We start from the raw sequence: 17,277 nt of genomic DNA on the forward strand, positions 1-17,277 counted from the left end.
TGTCCAAGGAAGGCCAAGACACAAGTATCAAGTAAACATGCTCAGAGGTCTTTATTCTTGACCCTGCAGGCCACACTCTCGGGGCCCTTAGATTACTGCCATTCTCAAGATCCAACATGTTGCATTGATTTTAGTTACACACAGAAATACACATTCATTAAAAACCAGGGATTTGAGGCTGGAGGTGCAAGAAGCCAGCCTGTCAGTCAGCTGGGCCTTTGGAGCATCAAGGCCAGCAAGAGTCTGGCCCAGGTTTGGCAAGAGTTGCCCAGGTTAGGGCGTGGAACACAGTTTTGGGGTTATAAGGGGAGGCTCTGCACCCACTTGGGGGCTGAGGACCAAGCCTTCCCTCTTTATAGATACACTGGCTCTCTTCCTTCCCTTCCAATGGTGTGTCTACCAACTCCCATATCCTGGAGCCAGAAAGAAGGCAGGAAAGAAATCATCTTTCTCCAGCTGCTCTTGTTTTTTGAATGCTTCTGGCCAATGTGAGGAGACTAAAGACAGTCCCCAAAACAGATGGTGTTGGAGCAGTCACGACCTGCTGTTTCCCAGGGTGTTGCGGCAATCTGATCAACAGCCAGAACTCCCCCCACGCCAAGCTTACACCCCACTTGGTCACTGAAGTTCAGAGCTGATCCTACTGCTCAAGCCTCTAAGGCCGTTACAGTCCAGAAACTACCCAGAGCCCTTACCACCTGGGTTCTTGGTTGGGCACCAGAGTAAACACAGAAGCCAGCCCCAGGTTTCTAGAGGCCTATGGCTGCTTTCTGCCAAATCCTGACTCGGCTCCTCCTTCTCGCCATCTCCCCAGATCCTATTTTGGTTTACTCCTTGAGGAAAAGGAAAGTTCATTCTGCCAAATTCTAGCTTGACAGCCAGACTACTTTTAAAAGCAATGAAAATGCTGTTCTCTTTCCAGAGAAATGAAACACTGGGTTGGACCAGCAGAGCATGGCTGTGGAGTATCTTTTGTTGTGTTCTTGTCATTTCGTTTTGAGTCCTAAGGTAATTGCCTGAATGTCCCAATGACGACTCCTTAGGATATAGAGAGAGACAGAGGGAGGTGGGGGATGGGAGTGGAGTGGACAAAAACTAAGGTGGTGACCTCCAGGCTGGAGCGCTCGGGGAACGGGGCTGGTAGAAATGTTCCCTGAGACATCAGGTGGTTTTCACAGTAAGAAGGTCAGCTGAGGTCATGCTTTTGTCTCCAAAGAGGAAGTGGCAAAAGCAGCAAGACGTCCCACATTAATTGTTGGCTCTGGATGGGGAGGCATGATGAATTGCTCTCTGGGCCTCTGGGAGTGGGAAGCAGCTGCAGTTCATCCTTGGGCCGAGGAAGGGGATTCAGTCTCAGGAGATCTAGTGCTAGGGATTTCCTGACAACCAGCATGGCAGGGAAGTTCTTGGCCTGTGCTACATTCAACGGGTCGAATTCTCTCTTCTTCTCAACAACACGAAGATGGCGCTGAGGAAACAAGTGGGAAGGGAGGTCCAGGGGACCTGCTGGCACCAACAGAAAGTAGGGTATTTGGTCACTGAGGCTGTATCCATGAAGTTCTGCCGCCACCACTCACTGGGTAGGGATTTTCCTTCTGGAAACAGTGATGAGGTATAAATGAACATCTCAAGAGAAGAGAGCCCATTGGTAACAGTTGTGGTGAAAATGACCAGGTGCCTCTGAACTTGAGAGGTCAGGCTGTACCGTAGAGCTCATCTCCTCACTCATGTATTCCAAGCCTTAAGAATGGATTATAAATACTTTGGGCTTCTCTTCTGGTGATGGGGTGCTGGAAAGTTCTATATTATCCACAAGGACATTCTTGTCTTCTAGTCGAATGACGGTGGGCTCAGGGGTGGGAGATGGGGTTGGGTTTTTGTGCATGTGGGGCAAGCTGGTCTGGCTGATGTCCAGGTCTTTAAAAGCATGAAGCATGAACACACCCAGAATGATGGTGACAAAGCCAGAGAGGGTGCCCACAATGTCCACTGCAGACATGCTGTACCATTCCTTGAAGAGGATGATGGAGGAGGTAACCACCACCGTGGTGAAGAAGACATAGTAGATGGGGAACACCAAGGAGGTATTAAAAATGTCTAGCGCCCTGTTGAGGAAGTTGACCTGAGTGCTGAGAGAAAGTGCCAGGATGAGGGACAGAATGTAGGGGAGGGGGTGCCGCACAACTGGCATCCCCTGGAAGAAGTTCTTTATGGTGATGCCCAGACCCTTGACAGCGGACACGGAGAAGGCCCCGATCACAGAGCAGATGATGATGTAAACGAGGATATTCCTTTGTCCATAGCGCGGGGCGATGACAAAGATGAGGATGAGGCACAGCACCAGCAGAAGCACAGCAAACACGATGTACCCTTCAGGAGGGGTGGAAAATAGATAATTGGAGCTGTAGAGGATGCAAGTAGTTTCTAGAGCCCTCCACCCACAGTAATGGGATATTAGCACTAAGGGTTTGGGCTCTGAAGTCAGACAGACCCGAGTTCCAGTCCCACGTGACAACTTCTTAATAATTCGGGCAGGGATTAATTACACCACAAGACTTCCATTTCCTCATTTGTAAAACAGGGCTAATAAGAGGACCTTCCTCATAGATCTTTTTTGGGGGGATTAAATGAGATAATGCACGCTACAAGACTATGCCGTCCCCCTGCTCATCCCCAGTGTGATGGTGTTTGGACAGAGGCCCTTGGAAGGTGATTTAGGTCATGAGGGGGCGCCCCCATAAATGGGGTTAGTGTCCCTATAAAAGGGACCCCAGAGAGCTCCCCCACCCCTTCCACCATGTGAGGACACTGAAAGAAGATGGCCATTTGTGAACCAAATCTACCAGGGCCTTGATCTTGGACTTCCTGGCCTCTAGATCTGTAAGAAGGAAAATTCTGTTGTTTATAAGCCACCTAGTCTATGGTACTAGGTGGCTGTTATAGCAGCCTGAACAGGCCAGGACAAGGCACAGAATGTATTTAGAACCACGCCTGGCCCATAATAAACACACGATAAATGGCATCAATCAATACACAGCAGGCTGGGAAGCCTGTGAGCTAACCCTAGGACCAGCCCCCCCACCTCTCCTTCATGGGCTTTCTTCTCCTCCTGGTGGCAGCACCTGGCATGGTCAGCACGCAGCTAGGCCTTCCCTGTGGCTCATCCCCCAGTGCCTGCCAGCTCACAGGGCCTTGGAGCCTACCTGTGTCTTTCATCTTGGCAGCCATCTCAACTACGGTGGCGACCTTCTCTTCCTCAGGGGCGTGTATCACCATCACTGTGCTGCCAGCCACACAGATCACACAGCCCAGCTTCCCCAGCAGATTCAGACTCTCTCCCAGGAAGTAGGAGGACAGGATGGCACTGCATGTGGAAATGGGAGAGAGGGATTAGCAGCCGTGCCTGCCCCAGGGTCCTGAAGGGGAAAGGGGGCTGAGCAAGCATTCATGGAGAAGAACAGGTCAGGACTCACTACACCCCTCCTCAAAGTGTTTGAAATAGAAACTTAATGATGGGAGGGTTCCAGCATGTGCCGGAGGAATCGACATACATGTGGACTTCTTTCATTTTAGAGACAAAAAGCCTCCCTAAATAGAAGAGTCAGAAAAGCCCTTCAAGGCATTCTTGTCTAACTTCCCACCCGATGAGCACATCTTCCCTTAACATTATGAACAGACTGCTGTCAGGCTTGGCTTGTATACCTCTGATGGCAAGCAACTCACCCCTTCCCAAGGCAAGTGAATCTATTGTAGGCTTATTCTGGTCATCAAAAATATGACAACTTCTACTCATTATCCTATTCCTATTCCTTGAGTCATACAGAACACATTGATTCCTTCTTCCATTTGTATCCAATAATATAAACAACTATAATGACAATTATAGGCACTACGTCTTGGGCATGTATTATGTACTAGGTATTATGCTACGAATTTTCTGCTTATTATATTTCATTAACATTCCACAACTCTTCGAGAAGTAAAATATACTATCCCCATTTTATAGATGAGAAAACTGAATCTTGTAGAAGTTAACATAACTTGGCAAGGTTATACAACAGGTGAATTGCAGGGCCAGGATTTTAGCTGAATTTCTAATTATAAAGCCTATGGGTTTTCCTCTATACCTCATTGAAGAGAATTCCTATGACTTCCCTGAGTTTTCTCTTTTCTGGCCCGAACACCTCCAGTTTCTTGCTAGTGATACCATTTTCATTCTCCTCACATTCTCAGATGAGGTGGCAGAGGTAGGGGAAGAAGGGAGGCAAATTGGGCAGGACAAGTATGCTCACAGGGCAGGTTTCTGTTTCTTTATAAAGGGAACATTAGCTTAGGGTAAAAAGCATTTGGCTGATCCAGGACTGAATTACTCCCCCAAAATTCTTGTTTAAGGTAGCGAGAGAGAGGGGATTGATGTCCAAGCTCCTTTGACTGTCTTCCATCTCTCCTCTAAAACTACCACAAACATTTGCATTCAAGAGAGTCTGGGGACATTAGCCCAGGCTGAGGTCACACGATGGAGGATTTCCTACCTCTCCCAACTTCCTGGGAGTGGGGATTTGTACATTAATCAGATATGTGATAGTGGTATCACAGCTTCATCAGCCAACTGTGTAATGTGAGTCATGGTTCTGTTTGGTTTTGTTTGTGTAAATGTTACAAAATTGTCATCAAGAGGATAAAACAGGGAACTATGGGGGCTGGGTATGGTTGGCTGCAATATACCTAGGCTCCCAGGTTAAGCCAATAATCACAGCCAGCTTCAAATGGGGCTCCAAGACCCCCACAGAGTAACTATGCTCATAGTTCAAGAAGAATGGGGCAATGGGAAGCACACTTGAAGCAATGCCTTCAGGTAGGTGTTATTAGCATCCCCACTGAGCATATGGGGAAGTTGAGGCTTAGAGTAGTGAAGTGACTGGCCCATGGTAATATAGATACTAAGTGGCAGAACTTAAGGTTAGAACTCAGGGAGCACTGGTCTCCAGCTCATGCTTCTCAACTTGCATGTTGTGTCCACTGAGACACCAAAAGACTGACATGAGACATTCAACATGGTCACAGTGGAAGCCCTTCCAACCAGCTTGGGCTTGGTCTGCCCCGCTATTGGCCAGTCATTTGAGGGGATGCTAGAACAGGTGGCTGCAAACAATCCAAGGATCAGGGGCTCTGACCAGCACGGTGCCTCTCTCTGGGAGCTGGGACCAACTCAGGTCCCTGGTTGCAAGTGGCAGTTGACCCCACTTGCAGATCTAGCCCTCAACAAACTGAATATAGGAAGGAGGCAGAGACAGCGTGAGAGGTGACAACAACCTTATGAGGACACTCAGTGCTCCCAAAGGCGTGACAACTGTTGCAGGAGCAAATGCATAGGCCCCAAAGTTGGCGACTTCTCCAGCAGCCACTAGGAAATAAAGAGAGAAAACAGGCTAGCGTGGTTTCAATGAACCATCTGCAGCCCAAATTAACCTGGGCAGAGACAGCATCATTCAGTGATCAACCGTTCACAGAATCCCAGGCCAGCATTCCCTCAAGTCTTGATCCTTACTCTTTCCCCCTAGTGAATCTGGTCAGAAGGTCAGGTCCAGACCAGCCTGATCAAATCCTTCCATTTTAAAGATTGGCGAGTGAGACCTAGTGTCCAAGGTCACATGACAAGTTTGTGGAAGGATGCCTTCTTGCTCTTGAGGCATCCTGGCTTCTAGTTCAGGTCACAGTTGAGTGTACCTTGGGGACTGCCAATGTTTGGTCTGGATCTCTAAGTTCTAGAAAGTGTTAATTACCAAATAAAGAAACATTTAGTTACTGATTCTCCAAGTAGCAGTTGGTCATGAGCCATCTGTCGCAGAGGAACTGTGTCTAGCCTAGACCGGTGGGCAGGTGGTGAGAAAGTATGACATTCCCAAGTAGCCGAATTCTCCACCTTTGAGTTTCCAGTTTGCAGACTCCTCCTACAAGTGCATTTCCTGTCTCTGTTGTAGAGAATGACCTGGGTGTGCCCTTTGAAAGTAGAAGATGAATGTGATAGCCTTGGCTAGGACTGGGACCTGACTTATAAACAGAAAGCTGGCTAAATTTCCATTCACAAGAATTAGGGTTTTGAAAGCCAGACAGGATGGGTGGAAAGCCAGGGAAATGTGTGAATGTGAAAATTTAAGGAAACCATAAGTGGCAGACCAGCCAGGTTCTAAGTGAGCCAACACATTGCCTGTGGAATGGGAAAACTGGCTGAGGAGACCCAGCCTCTACCATGTAGAAGTCCAACAGACTCCAACCGGCAGTGATGACTCTCTCCATGTCAAGGGAAGTTGAGAAATTACACCTTTATCATTGGCAGCTCTCTACAAACCCCGCTGGGAATACGTGTTTCCTGGCTGAAGGACTGACCAACTTTGGGTGGAGAATGTGATCTGATATATACAGAAAATGCTCTGCCTGCAAAGATGCCAAGGATTTCCCCCTTGAGAATCTGGGCCTCAGATTCACACTTTGTGCAATGAAGACAGGAAAAAACCCATCCACCTCTCCTTTCATCTCCACCTCTACCCTCAATGGGTCAGTGTCGTTAGGAAAGAACCCACTTACTGGTGAGGAATCCAGCCCACCACATCGCATCCTTCAGGTAGCCATACCCTCCGTCCACTGTAGAAAGAATGGACACAAAGTTAGAGCTTGGCCATGCTTTCTCAGGCACCTTTCCTATGTCTACCTTCACTCCCTAATCTCAAAGGGTTCAATACATGTTCACTGTGGTTAGTCCTCTGGGCTTGCCTCTGGGTCCCTTCCTGGGTGAATTTATCCATTTTCAAAGTTTTAAATACCATCTTTACATGAGTGTCCTTATTTCATATATGTATACTGAGCCTTTCGGTGTACATCCGATTGCTTACTTGACATCTCCTGGATCTCTCACAGGCATCCCAAACTCTGTCCTAAATAGAACTCTTGATTCTAAATGCTCCCCATCTACCAAATGAAACTCAGTAAGTGGCACCTCTATGTACCTCGTTGCTTAAGCCAGAAACCAGGAAACTACCCTTGACTCTCCTACTCCTCTACCTTCTGAATTCCATCCATCCTGTTGATTCCCTCTCCAAAGAGCATCTCACATGTGTCCACTCCACTACAATCTCACCACCCCGATTCCAAGGCACAACCACCTCTGGCCCATTGTGAGGCAATAGCCTCCTATGGTTCATCTGGTTACACTCTCATCATCCCTTTATAACCCCTTTCCTCATAGCAACCAATGGTCTCTTAAGAATGTAAATCATATTGTTACTCCTCAGTTTGTAGCAGGCCAATGGCTTCCAAATACTCTTGGAATAAAGACCAAAATCCTCAACAAGCCAGTTCATAGTTTTGACCCTGTTCATGTTTCCAAAGGCATCTCTTGCCATACTTGTCATTACTATCTAGCCACTCAGGCTTTCTTTTAGTTCCTCCAAAATGATGAGCTCTTTTTGGCCTTAGGACCCTTGCATGTGCTTTTCTGTGTTGGGAAAAGTCTTCTTAACAATATTTACTTCTATCTACACTCTCTACGGGACTTTGCTCGAATGTTGCTTCCCCTGAAATGCCCTCCCTGACTCCCTATCTCTGTTATTTCCCCCTTGGGATTCTCTTTCATCACACCCAAATCTTCTCCTTCATGACACTCATTTATAATTTGAGTTCATGTATTTATTTTCTGGCATTTCTCCCACTAAAATGGAGGCAGTATGAGGCCTGGAATTGTGTTTGCTTGGTTCACACGGTAGACTTTCAAACACTTGTGCAGAGGTAAAGGACAGAGCAGAAAAGACCATTGATCTTGACTTCCTCCCCGCTCCTCCCAGCTCTCCACTTAGAGGGCACCTGGCTCTAGAGCTGGGTATCCAACTGTCTGCTTGGCCCTCCACTTAGATTAACAGTAGTGCCGATACTCGTGCTGACTCTGTCCCAAGCCTCTTGGTAAACATACTACCTATCTTCTCAATAATCCTAAAGGCTGGAACTGTTCAGAACCCCATTTTACAGATGAGGAGACTGAGACACTTCCCCTGTCCAGGATCACATCACCAGGAATTAAAGAGCTGGAATTGGAACCTGGGGAGTGTGCTTCCAAAGCAGTGTCCCACAGAACACTAAACTGAACACGTCCCAACTTGAACCATCATCTTCCCATAAACCTGCTCGTCCTGAATTCTTCATCTCTGAAAACAGCACCCTCATCTCCCCAGTTGCTCAAGTGAGAAAGCTGAGTCAGTCTCGCTTCTGTCTCTACCCTCCCCTTGGAGCCAGTCAACACCAAGCCCAGTAAGTTCTACCTTCGAAGGCTATCTCTGGACTCCCCACTGTCTCCGTTCCCACTGCAACTCCCCTGGCCCAAGTTCTGCTGTCTCTCTTCCCTAACTGGTCTCCTAGGTGCCAGTCTTGTCCCCTAATCCATTGCCCACCCAGCAACCAGGAATCTTTTCAGATCCTAAATTGAACTATGTCTTTCTCCTGTGTAAAACCTTTGTCACTTACAATTGTACCCAAACCCTGTGGCGTAGCTCCTAAGACCCTTCGAGATCTGGCCCCTCCCCCAACTCTTTCCACTGCCCTGTGCTCCAACCAGCCTGAACTCTTTCAGCTTCACTCATGCTCTCTCACCTCTGGGCCTTTGCACATGCTGTTCTTTCTGCCTGGAACACCACATCTTCCTCTTTTCCCCTTCATCTTGCCATCTCATTGTTTAAGTCCCACCTTCCAGATCATCTCTTATAGAAAAGCTCCCCTAACCTTCCAAGCCTGGGCATTACATGCACTCCAAATATTCCCAAAGCGTTCTGTATTTTCCCCATGATAGACAGCACATCACACATTCTGGAACAATTGCCTGTTGACTCTCCTACATGATCAATGCCGCCATGGGACACTGTGTCCCCAGGTCCAGCATGGACCTGGCATACAACAGGTATATGGTAAATGATAATTAAATGAACAAATTCTTTTACATGATTCCTTTTCTTCAGAATGGGTTCATAGATATATACCTTATTTCCAAACAAACAAATCCCTTGTGGACAGTGACTCAATAATCTTTTGTAGCCTGTAAGGGGGCTCCATCTGAGAGGCTGTGAGGGCACACTGGTGTGTGACAATGTCCTGGTCAGAGGTGTTTGCATTCCCATTTTGCAGGAAAGTTGGGGCTTGCCTATAATGACACAGCTTGTAAGAAAAAGAATGGGACTAGATCTGGGGTTTCTGATTCTTAGCCCTGAGACTTTTCCTCATCTGTACCCCCAATTAACTGATCTTAAAGTTCTCCAGAAATGTTGGATTTTAAAAGAAGGTCTCCTGTTGGTGGATTGGATTCCCAGTGAGGTTGACAAGGAGCCTTTTGTGACCATGTAGGCCAGGCTCTCCAGCTCCCCCAGAGGCCCCCTGTAAAGGAGGTTCATGGAGCTGGCTGGGGGCTCAGCCGCCTACACCCCATGCCCACCTTCCCTGCCAGGACCTACCAGCCCGTGTAGCCCCGGAGGCCACCAGTCGCTGAAGGCCTTTCTTCTTGAGGATGACGCTGCTGCCAATGAGGAAGCTGGACAAGAAGGCCAGGCCCAGGCCAATGTAGAAGCTATAGTTCTCCCTGAACCTCTCCTTCCAGGTGTGAGAGGTGACATTGCTGGGCACCGGGGGGCTGAGGTCACCGACGATCTGGCACAGGACTTGTTGGGAAGAGCAGTATAGGCTGATCAGGGAACCTGGATGGGAAGACCATGATAAGAGAGTCATGCTGGGGGCATCTGCATGCTTGCAAAATATTGGAATTGGCTAGTGTTTCAGATCCCATACTTTAGTGGCAGTGGGCCTCTGTCTGCACAATGGGCCTCAGCCCAACAATAACAGAGATTCACGGGGTGCTTACCCCAGGCTAGGGGTTTCATTTGCATGAACTCATCCAATTTTTATAACCATCTGTCAGATAAGTGCCATCTTGAATTCTCATTTCATAGATGAGACATAGAGGTCATGAAAGGTCAGGCACCTTGCCTAAGAACACAGACTGTCTGACTCCAGAACTCCAGCACATAACCACTAAGGTGTACTGATGCTCCACACACCAAGAAGGCTCCTCCAAGTTCTCAGGCATCACCGGATCCAACCTCCCACATTCTCAGGAATCCCCTCCCAGCCCCTGGACCTCCAACAGCTCAGGATCACACAGGGATTTTCCCCTCCAAGAGGCCTCTTCACTTCCATATCCCTACCTCCAGCCTTAGTGGACACTCCTGACGTTAACATGAAGGAGTGAGGCTAGAGAGCCCACAGCCCTTTCCAGGCCTGAAGATAACTAAATATAAGCAGACTGTTGGTTAGAACTGACCATTTCCGGGTTTTATTCTAAGATCTCTGGTGCCCATGGTCTGTAGCTGGGGCCTCCTTGAAGCCTCAGAGGGATCGGTGTCCCTATGACACCATGTAGAATCTTCTTTAGTTTGCTTTCCAAGTCCTAGAGATCCTGAGAGTCAGAATCAGCCCTCATGCCCCAGAACCTGCCAACCCTTGCTGGGTCTTCTGGCACAAACACCAAGGACCATAAGACAGACTTGGGGCTGAGGGGCAGATCCTCAGCCAGAGGAGTTAAGTGGCTCAAGTTCAGTAAAGCACCATAAAGCACAGCCAATTATCCCCCATAGCCAGGACTCACATGATCCTCTACTCTCAGGCTTTCCATGAGCATTTCTGTCATGGAAATGGCACAGTGATCATGTGCAGGGTTTTAGTTGAAGAAACTGGGGCCCTAGTACATTTGGTGAGCTGAACAAGACTGCACTGGTGGCAAACGGGAAGCCAAACTGTTCCCAAGTCCATGTGATGCCAAAGGCCTGCTCTTCACTGCTACACACAACCCACGGAGCAGGCAGCAAGGGTGGGGGTGGGGTGGGTGGTTCATCTGGCCTCTTGGGGGTTGTTACAACTTCTGAATTCATTACCAACATTTAAAATCGGATTTTCCACGAAAACTCAGCTTTTGAGCTGCCTCCATTGACCTTATCAAGTTCACCTTCCCAGAGCCAACAACTGATTGCAGCTGAGAGTGGTTGCCGCCTGAGGACAGGCTCTTTGAAATTCCCCCAAAGTCCGTACCTGGGTCCCTTCATCCATTTTGGTGATGTGCTCAGCCCCTGTAGGCATTTGAGTTTGTGAAAACCTTCTGATTTTTCTCAAACTGTGGGTCACAAAACTACAGGCTCCTGTGCCAGGGATGTACGCCTGGGCCAGGCACTTCTCCTCAGACCAGTTAGAACTACAGGCCACTACAGCACTAGGTGTGCCCCAAAGTCCACGGTCATGCAGCTCTGGCACTGGCGTATCTGGATCAGAGAGTGGCATCTTGGTGGAACAGAGTCAGGGCAATGTTGACCTTTCTTCTATGGCACAGAAGCTCAGAACGATGGTGCTGGGAGAATCCCGAGAAGACAGCCTGCCTAACTCTCTTACTTGCGGGCAGGAGAACTGAGGCCCTGAGAAGGGGAAGGACTTCTTTGAGTCTCACAAAAACCCAGGAGCAGAGCTGGACCTGGAACCCACCAGGGGCCATCCATGTGTCTTTTGCAATGGGAGATGCCTCTTCCTGACACCTGTGTCACAATCAAGAAAGGGTAAGACAAAAAGCCATTGCCAACCCTAATCAGATTTGGTCTGACCTCTCACAGCTGTTCTTCAGTTCAGACAGTCGAGTCTGGGGAGTTCCCTGAACTCAGGAAATGAGCCAGAGCTAGGACATGGGCCAAGGAAGGTGACTCCCAAGAGGAAGGCCAATCCCATTCCCACCCCCTTCACCTGCCATCCTGGTGCATCTCCAGAGGTGGAGCCAAACAGTGAGCTTGCCTGTTTTGGGGATGCCTGAGGCACCCAAGGGCACAGCACCCTCCCCTGAATTGAGTTTTCCCATAAAGACAAAAAGAAAAGGAGAGCGGGATGGTGGCCAAAGAAAATCCAATTCCGAGGAGGATGCTCATTAGACAAATGGGTGTTGGGCCTGGTGAGCCCCACTCCTGTTCCAGAATATGCGAGGACCAGGGCATGAATTCTTCCCCAGGGGAAGGTGAGGCTGAAAATGGACTGCATTGTTGGACACCAAAGCCAGCCAACACCCAAAGAGCCGGCTTTGAACACTTCACTAGGAGAAAAGAAGTTCGAGAAACCAGGCTACCTGATCAGCCGCTCAATTTTAAGAGGGAGTAGCGAAGTGGAGACGTACCAAGAGAAAGCACAGCGGTAGGGGCACGGGGTTTCGAGTCCGATCTAGTTTTATGTTCCACTTCCCCCACTGGAGGAGCTTGAGCAAATTATCAGGCTTTTCAGAACCCCGGTTTCTCTCTCTCCAGAAAGGAGGCAGCAAGGTAATAATACCCACCTGCCCTCTAGAGTTAAGGGTTCAATGAGACAATGTAGGTGAAGGGCCCAGCCTACCCCCCGGTGCCTGGTAGGAATCCCTCCAGTAAAGCTCGGGTCCTTGCTTATCCGGGGTGCGTGGCTTTGGGGTGGTGAGGCTCTGCGCCCCCTCCCTCATCTTTGGCGGGCCCCGGGCAGCACCGGACCTGGGCAGGTGCTTGAACCTGCAGCAACTGCACAGAAGGAAGAGCCGGGGAGCCCCCGCCGGCTGCCCCGCCCCGCTCCGCGCTGTCCCCCTCCGGCGCCATCCCCCTCGGCTGCCGGCTCCAGGTGGGGGGAAGGGGCCGGAACCCCGCTCCTCGCCGGGACCCGCCCGCCCCGCCGCGCCCCCGCACGCACCGTTCTGGCAGCTGGCGTTGCCCGCCGGCCGCTCCATGGGCCCTGCGCGCCGCCCCCCGCGCCGCCGCCTGCGCCCCTGCGCCCGGCTCCCGGCTCCCGGCTCCCGGCTCCCGGCTCCCGGCTCCCGGCTCCCGAGCAGGTGCCCGCGACTCGCCCCGCGTGCGAGAAGCTGCCGGGTCGGCCCCAGGGGTGGAGAGAATGACGCGCCCCGGAGGGGACGGTCCCCGGGGAGGAGTCACCCCGCGTCCTGGGCGACTCCCCGGGCCGGGGGCCCCGCGCTCGAGATGCCGGCAGAGGGGCGCGCGGCTCCGGGGTGCGGAGGCTGCGGGGCTCCCGGCGCCGCCCCTCCGCCTCGAGGGACTGCACCGGCTGCGCGGGTCACAGGGCTGCGTCCCGAGGTGGCGGAGGGGGCACTGCCTGGCCGAGGCGCAGCGGGAACGTGGGGCCGACTGCAGCGCTGGTGGGGCAGGGGGTCCGGGCCCCTGGTGTTTTCCCGCCTGCCTGCCCTCCTGGCCTCCTACTTCCCTGCCTGCCCGCCCTGTTCATTCATTCAACGTAGATCTGATGTGTGCTGGACGCCAGTGCACAACAGACACTTAGTGAGTAGGCGCTGAATAAACGGCCGGTACCTGTATGCGCAATGAGTGGATGACAGAAGTTTGGCAAATTGAACGAGAGAAGTAAATTTCTCCTTCCAAGCGATTGGAGACCCAAAGGAGTCAGATATACTCTCTGTCCCTGGAGAACCTTATATATTAATGAGAAAAACAAAATAGGATCTACTATCTAGAAGCTGGTGTCTTCCAAATCACCCTGAAAAAAACTAGTTATGGAAAGTATAGTTACTACTATGGGTAATAGTAAAAATAAATTAGGGAAACACTGTGTTGGACCTTAAAAACACTTGTAGTGCTTACTATAGGCCAGGTGCCGTGATTAGTGCTGAAAAAATCCCTGTTCATTTAATCCTCAGGACAACCGTGTGCAGAACGTATTTTTCATTATTTACAGAAAGGAAACTAAGGCGCAGTGTGATCAAGTAACTTACTGGGTTTCCCAGCTAGGAAGTGGAAGAGTGAAGAGCAAGAGAATGTTCCCAGTGGCCACACGAATAGGCCCAGTATTTTAGACTGAAATACACTCCTGCTCCTGAGTAGTGAAGACATAGGACCACCAAGGAAACAGTGGCCAGTTCCGGCAATGGTGGTCACCACCTCCTGGAGGAGGCAGCTTTTAAAAATAATTACTTATGGAGTCTTCACTATGGGACAGACCCTGTACTAAAACCTATACAGACATTATATCATTTGAGCCTCCTACGAGGTAGGGACCATTACTCTCTCCATGGTACAGATGGGGAAAAATGTACTTTAAGAAAACCTTTTGGGGACACTTGGGTGGCTCAGCGGTTGAGCATCTGCCTTTAGCTCAGGGCATGATTCCGGGATCCAGAATAGAGTCCCATATCGGGCACGTTGTGGGAAGCCTGCTTCTCCCTCTGCCTGTGCCTCTGCCTGTGCCTCTCTCTCTTTCTCTCTCTCTCTGTCTTTCATGAATAAATAAAATCTAAAACAAACAAACAAACAAACAACCTTTTGGTTATAAAACAACTTTAGATTCACAAAGGAGTTACAGAAAGTTTCCATAGACCTGTCACTAGATTCCCTTAATGTTAACATTTAGTACAGGAATAGAAAAAACCCATATTACTCTGAGAAACTCCCCCCCCCCCTCCCCCGAGGTGCCAGCTAGCGAAGGAACTAGGAGTAAACAGGTTCTGCCCCCAGCCCATCCTCCCCGCCATCCTTCTCCAGCCTCAACTCATGGCCTTCTGGCTGGGACACAAAAGATAGGTTCTCCCAGCATGCAGCTCCCCCTCACTTTCTGGGTGACTTTAAACAAATCACTCTCCAGGAGAAACATTTTCCTCATTTGTCCTCTCTCTCTCTCTGTGTGTGTGTGTGTGTGTGTGTGTGTGTGTGAGAGAGAGAGAGAGAGAGAGAGAGAGAGAGAGAGAGAGAGACCATGGGGTTGGGGGCAAGATAGGTAAGGTAGGGGGAAAGGGAATCACAGATATTACTAACATTCCACATCCAAGTTCATGGGGACATAATGCACCCAGATCTACCCCTTACTTTGGAGGGATGTGGCGCACCAGAGTTCACAGGAAGTGAGTACCTCCAAGTCCTGTATGAATTGGAACACAGAGAAGCCAGAAACTGGGTGATCAGAAATGATAGTTCATTATAGAAGCATCCATGCTACCTGAGAAGGAGGACTGGACAAGATAATTTAATTGGTCTTTTCTTTCTCCTGAGTATTTCTGCTGCTTGGATCTAACACATGCTACAAAACATGTCCACCTCTGAGGCTGGTGGAAGTACCAACCGCAAACACTCACTACCTTCAGTCTCTGAGTTTGTTCCAAGGACATAGAACAAAAGATTTGTGGTCTTTCTTTCTGGCCTGGGCTTTTTTAATCATAAGCACAAGAGAGGATGTTTAGATTATAGTCACATCGTGACAGAGCTGAGGCCAGATCTTGAGAGACAAATATACATCTTTCTTCCTTTCTTTCTTTCTTTCTTTCTTTCTTTCTTTCTTTCTTTCTTTCTTTCTTTCTTTCCTTTCTTCTTTCTTTCTTTCTTTCTTTCTTCCTTTCTCTCTGATTTTATTTGTTTGAGAGAGAGAGAGAAAGAAGAGAGAGAGAACACAAGCAGGGGAGAGGGGCAGAGGGAGAGGACGAAGCAGACTCCTGCTCAGTAGGGGGCCCAATGCGAGGCTTGATCCAGGACCCTGAGATCATGACCTAAGCCGAAGTCAGACACTTAACTGCCTAAGCCACCCAGGTGCCCCCACCTGTGTTCTTTAATATATATATTTGTGGATGGGTTTGCGATTTGTGGAGCTGCTAAATTTTAGGCTCCCGGGCATGGGGTCCCTTGCCCGGGGCTAAGGGCAGTACTGAGTTCACCCTGTGCTTTGAGGCAAGGCTTTTCGGAGTTAGGTGAGTTTCATGTTTTAGGGCAGGGAGCTGAGGTGGAGGGAGCTGGGATCTACTGGAGGGCCTTCCACACCCTCTGGGCCTCAGGCTCCCCATTTGTTCTAGAAGGAGGCGGGGCTTCTCCAGGGCTGGTGGCATCAGCATCCAGAGAGTGAGGATATAATGAGCCCCATTGAACCGCAGTCTCCTCGCCTGCTGTCCTGACAAAGCCCTTTTCTCCCGGAGCCACAATAGCACTGTCAGGCAGGTAGCAGGGCCTGCAGCATTGTCTCCCCAGAGAAGAACAACAGGGTTCACTGTCCGTCCCAGGCTCGTCTACGAGGGGAGGGCGGTGACTTTGGAAGGGTCTGACCAGCCAGAGACAGATGGGCTCTGTCCTCAGCCAGCCAGGCTCTGGTGAGCCAGTTATTCCCCATGAACAGGAAAAAACTAATTTTCCAAAACCCAAATTCCTAAAACTTTGGTCCTTCTAAGTGCACGTCCAAATGCTTTATGTTACAGAATAGCCCTGCCCAATACGGTAGCCACCAGCTCCACGTGACCATGGAGAATGTGGAAAGAGGCTACTGTGAATTATGCTAAGCACTGTTAATATTTTGGGCCACATAATTGTTTGTTGTGGGGGGCTGTCTTATGCACTGCAGGATTTTTAAAAATTATTTATTTATTTATTCATGAAAGACAGAGAAAATGAGGCAGAGACATAGGCAGAAGGAGAAGCAGGCTCCATACAGGGAGCCTAATGCAGAACTCGATTCCAAACCCCAGGATCACGACCTGAGCTGAAGGCAGATGCTCAACCGCTGAGCCACCCAGGCCTCCCTGAACAGTGAGATTCTTGTCAGTATTCCTGGTTCCATGCCAGTAGCACACACTGCCTCCCATTCCTAGGCTCCCCTGATTGTGACAACCAAAAGCATCCCAGATAATTGCCAAAATCTTCCCCAGGTTGTAACGCACCCAGATTTCAAAGACTTAATAAGATAAAAAATATAAACTATTAATAACGTTTTATTATTGATCACATGCTGAAATAATATTTTGGATACTGTGGTTTAAATAAAATATATTATCAAAATTAATTTTCTCTACTTCTTTTTGTAAAGTGGCTACAAAATGATGGAAAATTACATAGTGGCTCACATTATATTTCTATTGGACATTGTTATTTATAGAGGACTTGTTATGTGTTACATGCTTATAAGTTTTTTTTTTTAATTTTTATTTATTTATGATAGTCACACAGGGAGAGAGAGAGAGAGAGGCAGAGACACAGGCAGAGGGAGAAGCAGGCTCCATGCACCGGAAGCCCGATGTGGGATTCGATCCCGGGTCTCCAGGATCGCGCCCTGGGCCAAAGGCAGGCGCCAAACCGCTGCGCCACCCAGGGATCCCACATGCTTATAAGTTATACGCATATATGTATATGCATGCTCATGCAATCTTTCAGCAATCCTGGGAAGCAGGTTTTATTATTATCCCCATTTTCCAGATGAGGAATGAGGTGC

The 17,277-nt window shown here is 49.3% G+C and overlaps 1 protein-coding gene across 1 annotated transcript; it reads right to left on the minus strand.

Annotated features, from left to right (window-relative positions):
• Positions 1-27: 27 nt before the first annotated feature.
• NIPAL4 (NIPA like domain containing 4) lies at positions 28-12,980 on the minus strand. The gene is made up of 6 exons (XM_072756746.1): positions 12,766-12,980; positions 9,489-9,728; positions 6,586-6,642; positions 5,314-5,404; positions 3,204-3,364; positions 28-2,370 (listed from the first exon to the last, which is right to left on the minus strand). Exons 1-6 carry the CDS (start codon positions 12,800-12,802, stop codon positions 1,742-1,744), a joined length of 1,215 nt encoding a protein of 404 aa, XP_072612847.1. The 5' UTR covers positions 12,803-12,980; the 3' UTR covers positions 28-1,741.
• Positions 12,981-17,277: the final 4,297 nt, after the last annotated feature.

Source organism: Vulpes vulpes, chromosome 4, assembly GCF_048418805.1.
Source record: "Vulpes vulpes isolate BD-2025 chromosome 4, VulVul3, whole genome shotgun sequence".
NCBI lineage: Eukaryota > Metazoa > Chordata > Mammalia > Carnivora > Canidae > Vulpes > Vulpes vulpes.